Raw genomic sequence first — 8,557 nt, 5'->3', positions numbered from 1 at the left:
AACTGCAGTGGTGCCTTTGCTCTCCATGTATCACCAACAGGGAACGATAGTCGTGCTTGCTTGCCAAGCACACAACCTTCACATACGGCGTGTGGCTTCAATTTGGGGTAGACCACGAACCATTCCTCCACTTGACAGCAACTTTAGGCCATTGAAATGAAGATGGCCATACCGAAGATGCCATTTCCATGACCCATCTTCCATTACACCGATGTTGCAACTCCTAATCTTTGTGTTCAACTTCAACGGGAACATTCGGTTTTTTGACATTTGAACACCTGCAATAAGCTTTCTTCTTGCATTCCTGAGAGTGAGAAACATATCCTCCATATGTATAACATACCCTTTCTGGAGCAGTTGACCAATGCTCAGAATGTTGCTCTTCATACCTGGTATGTAGTAGGTATCAGAGATGTATTCTTCTCTACCATCCTTCTGGATGATCTTGATCTTCCCTTTGCCTTCAACTGGAAACTTTGAGGAGTCACCAAGACTTACAAATCCATAGGCCCCATCTTTGAGTTCGGCAAAAAACTCCTTCTTTCCACACATGTGATTGCTTGCACCAGAGTCCAAATACCAAACATCTTGTTGGCTACTGGAATCATGGTGTGCTAGCAAGACTGTAAGTTCTTCATCAGTATTTCCACTTGATTCTGCCATGTTGACTTGCTCACCATTTTTATGTGAACATTCATTGGCATAATGTCCATATTGCTTACAGTTATGACACTGGATATGCGCCTTTCCTCGAGTAGATCTCCACTCCTGAGACTGACCTTGATTTTGTGCATAGCCTCGACCTCTTCCTCGGGCTCGTCCTCGGCTATAGTTGGATGAACTCCCACGACGTGAGTTCCACTGCCCACGACCTCCATTTGGTTTGTCAATATTCAACTTTGACTCCAAAGCTTGCTCTAGCGTTGTGGGGCTTGCATTCTTCTGAATGCGTTGCTCATGAACTATGAGGGATCCTAGTAGCTCCTCTGCGCTCATCGCCTCCAAATCCTTGGATTCCTCAATGGCAGTCACCACATGCTCAAACTTAGATGTGAGTGACCGAAGTATCTTCTCCACAACTCGTACTTCATCGAGTCTCTCGCCATTTCTCCTCATCTGATTTACTATCACAATGAGCCTTGAGTGATAGTCGGAGATGCTCTCTCCTTCATTCATGTGAGCAGTTTCAAAATCTGCTTGAAGTGACTGTAATCTCACTTTCTTGACCCGATCTACTCCTTTGTAGATTGTACTGAGTGTGTCCCATACTTGCTTACTCGTTGTTGCTTCTGCAACCTTCTCGAACGTTGAATCTTCCAAACCCTGGTATAGAAGATACAGCGCCTTTTGTTCCTTCTTTCGTAAGTCCTTGAGAGTGTTCCTTTGATCCGCAGTATATATGTAATAACCCGTCCCGGGATTTACGTAAGAAAATGGGTATTTTTGTATTTTCACTAAGTTTGGGGATACTTTCCTTTTTAAAATTGTTTTTGAGCCTTAATTGGTGAGCCCAAGGGCCCACCCCCTGTTTTTGTTCCCCGGTTCCCTTTCCCTCCCTTTCCCTTCTTTTCTTTTTTTTCTTCTGAAAAGTCTTCTCAGTCTCTCTTCTCTCTTTCTTTCTCTCTGTCTTTTTCTCCCTCCCTCCGAGCAGAATGCGAACACACACACACCCACACACACCCATGCCCACACCTATAACTCTTTTCTAACCCCGTGGTTTTGTTTTGGACGTCAAACCACGAAGAAACCACCCCGGAGACATTTCCCAGTTTTCCGGCGAGCACCGCCCCTTTCGAGGCAATTTCCGGCCAAACCACGGCGAGTTGGCCGGCGTGCAAGGTATCAATCTCTTCGTCTCGCTGAGTACTACAACTTTCCTTTTTGTTTCACCTAATTGCATTGAGTATTGAAGAAGTTATACTCATTTGAATCTTACCCAGTTTCCGGCGACCTCAGTGACTTTCGAGGCAATTTCCGGCCAAACCACGGCGAGTTGGCCGGCGTGCAAGGTATCAATCTCTTCGTCTCGCTGAGTACTACAACTTTCCTTTTTGTTTCACCCAATTTAATTGAGTATTGAAGAAGTTATGCTCATTTAAATCTTACCCAGTTCCGGCGGACACCCGTGGCTTCCAGGCTGTTTTCCGGCCAACTCCGACCACGATGACGGGAACCAAGGGTATATTTCGATTCCTTACCTTCGGGGCTTCAATTTGGTATATTGAATGACATGTTTTGGTTGAGTTTTGAGCTCCAAAGGAGCTTGGGAATTTTCCGGCCGAGTTCCGGCGTCCTTCTCCGGCGCACCCAGGCCTTCGGGCCGTTCTCCACCCTCACACGGGCTTTAGGCCTGTTTGGTCTTTGGCCCAAAACCCAAAACCTTTTCCTTTTTATTTTTATTTTGTTTTAAAGGCCTTTGGGCCATGAGGTTTCAAACCCAAACCCACTTTCCTTCTAACCCAAACCCAACCCACCTAAAACCTAAACCCAATTACCCTAACCCAAAACCCTAAAGCCCAAACCCGTGACCCGTTGACCCGTTGACCTGGTCAACGGTCGGCGTTGACTTTGACTTTAATCGGGTCAACGGTCAACGTTGACTTTGACCGTTGACTTTTTGAGTTTTTGTGCGGGACCCCTCCTAGGCTAATTTCGACGTCCTGAACCCGTTTCCGATGTCCGTTTTCCCAAATTCAATCGTTTGAATAGAGTTTGACTAAATGTACCGTTTATGTGCTTAGGGGCGTTTAATTGTGGCGTTTCCATCTTCGCTAGTTGCGTGGCTCTTCGGCAGCTAAGTACTGTGAGTGGACCCCTTCTAAAAATGCATGTTTTAATGGTAGAATTGCACACACAGAAAAGCATGACTTTATGATTATGTTTTATGAACGTTTTGAGATAACATGCTTACTGAGGCTAGTTTGAATTATTACTATTTTTCCTATAACCCATGTTCTTATAGCATATCTGATGGATGACGATATGATATTTAGAACATGTTTAGAACACCTCTTTATAGTATAGATGATGGATGACTTTATACTATGAAGTTGATTTTCAATATATGTATGTTCACTGGTTTTGTACTTACCTAGTGGTCCTTTCCGCTACGGGACGAAGGGATAGATCCGGTCCGTCCCGGGCGACGGTTTGGTGTTGGCATAGGGCCTGGAGTGTGTTTTCCTCTGACTGTCTGCTCAGAGACGAGGAGCCGGCAAGGGGCCTGAAGTGCATTTTCCTCTGACTGTCTGCTCAGAGACGGGGAGCCGGCATGGGGCCTGAAGTGTTATATCGGACATTCACTAGTGATTATTATTTATGCGATTTATGATTTGAGACATTGCACGACATGCTAGATTTCGGAAAACCTATGTTCTCACTATACTTGTGTTTTCATAAAACCTGGGGGTTAGTATGTTGATAACTGTTTTATTATATATATATATCAACCTGGTCCACTCATGTTTGTTTTGCGCCCCCTTCAGGACTTAGAATCGAGGCATACAATCCCGACGTCCAGACACTTCTGCATCGGCATCTTCGAGTCCTCTCGGTGTAGGACCCACTCCTTTGTTTCATTCAATTTTATATTATTTTCTTTTAGTGTTCTAGCTTAGAGGTGTGCTCTGAACACGGTCCTTATTTGCATATTAATTATTCTTTTATATTTATAAACCTTATTTATCCCTTATTTTCAGCTTTTACACTTAATAAATGGCTTTCGTCACCCTCGGGTGTCGGCCAGCACGTGCCTATCCTAGTATTCGGGGAATATCGGGGTCGGGGCGTGTCAATATACGGCTTCTTGCTCGGCAGTGGGTACAACATACCCACTACTGACAACTTCCCATAGCTCCTGTGATCCAAACAATGCTTTGAATTGGATGCACCATCTTTCATAATTTTCTTTCTTCAATGTGGGAACTTGGAGCTGCACTAAGTTGGATGCCATAACTGCTGCACCTGCCAGAATGGTATTCTGGCTCTGATACCAATTGTTGGTATTCTAAAGTTTACTAACTCAATACCAAAATATGTGGGTGATAAGTTTACAAACTCTATCACACCTCTCACTTTCACTCTCAATAAAATTGGACAAAGAAATAGAGAAAGGAGGGAAGCAACAAGCTTTAAAAAAAAAAAAAAACACTTGGACTTTGATATATGAAAAGAGAGTTTACAAAAATCAATAGCTTACAAGCTGAAAATGAGAATGGGAAATGGGATTCGGATGATATTTTTTAAGGCTTAGCAAGATGGCCTATTTATACAAAACTGAAAAAATAAACAATCCAACAATACATATAATGAATGATGGTGTTCCACATCTTTACACCCTTTCAAACACATGCAGCAACTTTGACAGTTGGCATACACATGCATTGCATCATGGCAGGTTGTAATAACCACCTTTCGGCTTGCACACAGCAGCTCACATCTCTGCTGTCTTTCAATCTCCTTTCGGCTAACACATGGTCTTTGTAGTTGCTGAAAAACACCCTGGAAAGAAACTGACAGCTTGTTTTAACCATTAACAACCTGTTTTTATTTGATTTTCCAACAAGCTTCCCCTAGTCTTCTTGTTGGTTATATGTCATGGTTTATGGCGTACCACTTCTTCACAACGAAATTCCTTGTTGAAAACCGCAGTATTTAGTCAACAAACAATTCAGGGTTGCACATCAGCAGGGGGGTCGCACCAGGTTCATATTTAGCAGCACATTGCTCAAGCAGCGATTCAGGACTGCGCTGGAAACGATGAGCTTTTGTGGAAGCTTGTGTCCATTAGAACTAACAGTGAAATTTGGTGCTCATGCACTTAATGTTACTAAATAATTTTGAAGGGTTTAACTTATTTTACGTTTCTGAATGTTGTAGGAAATTCTCAGTTTGATAATATAAATCAAGTAATTAACGAGGAGGAGTGACAATTGCTTCAAAAAGGGTGTGCTTAGTCGAGATTTCTAGTGGTATACACATTAGCATAACAATATCTATTAAAAGAAATTCTAATGGAAACTCAACCATGAAAATCTGAAGAAGAAACTTATTCAAGATTTTGCTACCTCTAGAACTAGAACAAAATATTTCAACTTGGAATGTTAAAACCTCGTAGATTTTGGATTGTACAAGATCCATTCTTGCAAGGACAAAATGAGATACCAAAATGGGGCAAAACATCCAAACTAACCTTATTTCTGGTAACAATTACGTATCTTTTTCTTTTTTTTTTGGCAGAAACATACTTCAATCATTCGACTTTAGTTGATGATATAGTGCAATAAAAACTTTACATCCGTCCTTTCATCAGACTGAGAAAGAAACAATTTAATGCTCACTAGCAGAAGACAACAACGCGTGGTATAGGGATGTTTTTCAATATTGTAAATTAAGAAGCTATGAAAATTGCTAGTCTCCATTTACACGAATTCGATTCCAAAGGAAAAATAATTCTCCTTTCTCAATCAAAAAAAATGTACAAGTTGTGGAAAAATTGTCCGATGTACAAAATTGTAACAATCACACAGTAAATGTAATTGTTCTCCATTATCCAATCTCACAATGCACTCAAGCATGAAATGAGATCAAGGAAGGCATCTTGTCTGCAGGGAATTGTTAGACCGCCCATTGGGTGATCAAATCCATATTCTTCTTCAGCCTCACTTAGCAAGTCTTGAAATGCAGGATGGTTGAGGAATGATAGAGGAACAATGAACCGCTGCTTCTCACTCTTTCCAACATAAACTGGAAAATAACCTTTTGGGACATCTGATAACTTATATGAAGCTCCTTGACTTGAATTTGAAAAAGACTGCCGAAGAAGTTTCTTGGCAGGAACTACAGCTGGCAGACGGAACCCCATTGTTGTAAATCTTGATAGGAAAGACTAGTAATCGAGTTTATAAAAACTTGAACAAGATCTCAAGGAACTTGGGAAACAAGGAAAATCAGACTTGAGATGTTGTAGACTTAATTTGGTGGTCATTAACCCACGCACTCATTTGGTATATATAGTTGAAAAGTCTTGGAGAGTAACCTCTATTGAAGAGAATTTACGACAAAGACAATCCGGATGGGGCATAGAAGGGAACAAGAGCTCATGAGGGATCACATGGTTCTGTCTTCCTAACAAGCAATTTAGGCAAAATATGTGGATCGAGTTAAGTATTTATCCTTCCATCATTTATTTTAGGATAATACTAGGGGGACTAAATTTTTTAAACAAAATTTAAAAACCAAATTATGTGGTTGTTGATGATTAGATTATTACTTAAACGGTGATTAACTTGCTTATTTCCTATTGGTAACACATCATTTGTTTTGCAAATTTGGTTTAAAATTTTGATCTCCCTAGGATGGGCCCAATCAAGGAACATCAATTATCTAAATGATTGGTCTTAAGCCATAAGGATGGACCCAATGAAGGAACATCAGCTCAAGTAAAATCACATGGACTGCAAAACAACTGAATGTTAAAATTCACACAAGTACAAATTTTCATATCCAGCATCTCAACAGCTAAAGCTTTAGCCCTAAACACAATGGAACATACTAACCCCTGAAAAATTTCATTATCTGGTAGCTCAAAATCATCAAGATCAAAAGTCTCAGGCAAGGTGATGGAATGATACGGAGCAGTAGATTCTTCTGGAGGTAAATCAACTGCAGTGGAGCGAAAAGCTTGCTTTATCTTAAGCAAAGCCTCACTGCAATCATCAAACAGGTAATTCACCTTTCTAGAAAATATCCTCACAACACCAAGCAGAAGATGGCTGGACAACCTGAGAGCAATTGGAACTTCAGGAAAAAGAATAGAATCTGTACACAAAGATAGACCATGAAAGTTAGACGAGTGGATAGATGAATTTGACATTAAAAAAAAAAAAAAAAAAAAAGCAATACTAAAAATAGAAAAATAACTGAGATCGGAAAAGAAAATAATACTACATAAATCCCCAAATTATAACCCAAAAACAAAATTTGAGTTAAGAAAGTATTCAGAAATCTAAGAACAATATTTCATATTGAGAAAGCATGTGACCCTGACTGGAACTACCTTAAAAACTACAGAGTTTTCTCACATGCTCCAACTACATTAAGTTTCGTAAGGTCGTGGCTACGAGCAATCTCCATATATGTACAACTCATCCTGTTACTACCAGGAAAAGCATTTCGTAGTGCGAAGGTCAATTACTGAATTCCTCCCAATAGACCAAAACAAGGTCTTCGAGGTACATTCCCACCAACAAGATCCATGATTCTGATAAAAGGCAAACAAGATTTAGAAGAACGAAAGATTATAGAAATAAGAAAGCATGCTCTGATACTAATCTAACACGCCCCAATCTCGATGTCAGTGGGACATTAGGATGACCACGTGTTGGCTGACACCCGAGGGTGATGCAAGCCATTTAATGAATGCGTATACTGAGAACATGTGAAACATGGATGTAAATTTCTCGCGAACTATGCAATGTAATATTCCCACATAAACCTTATAAAACAATATAATAATATTCAACTGCCAACAATGATACTGATAGTGATAATTCATTACATGTTCAAAGCATTCATCTAATTCAGAATACAAGCATAAGGAGTGGTTACAATGATGTCAAAGTAGAAAGGATGGCACAATGTCACTGCTAGGGAAATGCCTCGTAGCTCGGATTGTAAGCCACGTTCCTATGTCTTAAGGAGGCACATAACAAACATAAGAGGACCAAGTTGATATATAAGTAGTACAAACATAGTTATTCAATAACGTACTAACCCCCAAAGTTTATGAAAACTGATAGCATAATATGTGATAGGTTTTCCAAAAACCCTAGCATGCCATAAAACATTTGTAAAACATATATCGTATATAGTGTGTTAAACAGTGGTATCAGTATCACCTGAAGGCATATAGAACTTTTCATTTAGCACACTTTATTCGCTCGAAGGCCTTCATTCAGAACACTTCACATATCAATCGCCTATACGCTCCTACAGCACCCACCCGAAGGCATATATAGTAACCACTAGATAAGTACAAAATCATTGAATATAATCTTTCCAACATAAGTACGTATATCTCAAAAAATCTTCATAGTATATAGTCATCCATCATATATACTACCAAGAGTGTAAAAAAATGTTCATAAATAGTATATAGTCATCCATCATATATATTACAAAGAACATAAATTAGATAAAGTATGGTATTCCAAAATATTCTCAGTGAAGTATGATAAACATGTAGTGTAAATCTAATTTACTCATAAAACGTTTCATAAAACGTAACCATTAAATCATGTTTTTCATGTATGCATTTCTACTATTAAAACATGCATTTTAGAAGGGGTCCACTCACAAATACTTCGTCGTTGATAAACCGTGCGAAATAGGAAGGACAAAATTGCCGCTAATAGTTGCACCTTGGGCCGCACGTGGAGTACACGCGCCTCTGTCAACAGCAGCGTCGATGACTTTTCTGGCCAACTTTCTAGCAACCCACAGAAGCGAGTGGCCGCCGAAGCCACCACCTTGCAGCAGCACGTGGGGGTACCCGAGG

At 40.1% G+C, this 8,557-nt stretch overlaps 1 protein-coding gene and 1 long non-coding RNA gene across 2 annotated transcripts; one reads left to right on the top strand and one right to left on the bottom strand.

Moving 5' to 3' along the window:
- Positions 1 to 1,665: 1,665 nt before the first annotated feature.
- Positions 1,666 to 3,665, top strand: LOC137729237 (uncharacterized). Its single transcript, XR_011067979.1, has 5 exons — positions 1,666 to 1,839; positions 1,941 to 2,009; positions 2,111 to 2,179; positions 2,742 to 2,803; positions 3,486 to 3,665. It is a non-coding gene; the product is annotated as an uncharacterized lncRNA (long non-coding RNA).
- Positions 3,666 to 5,557: 1,892 nt separating this feature from the next.
- LOC137728094 (auxin-induced protein 15A-like) lies at positions 5,558 to 5,863 on the bottom strand. The gene has a single exon (XM_068466980.1). It carries the CDS (start codon positions 5,861 to 5,863, stop codon positions 5,558 to 5,560), a length of 306 nt encoding a protein of 101 aa, XP_068323081.1.
- Positions 5,864 to 8,557: the final 2,694 nt, after the last annotated feature.

The sequence above is a fragment of the Pyrus communis genome, chromosome 3 (genome assembly GCF_963583255.1).
Source record: "Pyrus communis chromosome 3, drPyrComm1.1, whole genome shotgun sequence".
Taxonomy (NCBI): domain Eukaryota; kingdom Viridiplantae; phylum Streptophyta; class Magnoliopsida; order Rosales; family Rosaceae; genus Pyrus; species Pyrus communis.
The sequence above is the reverse complement of the archived record's forward strand: the minus strand, read 5'-3'. Positions and strand labels throughout refer to the sequence as shown.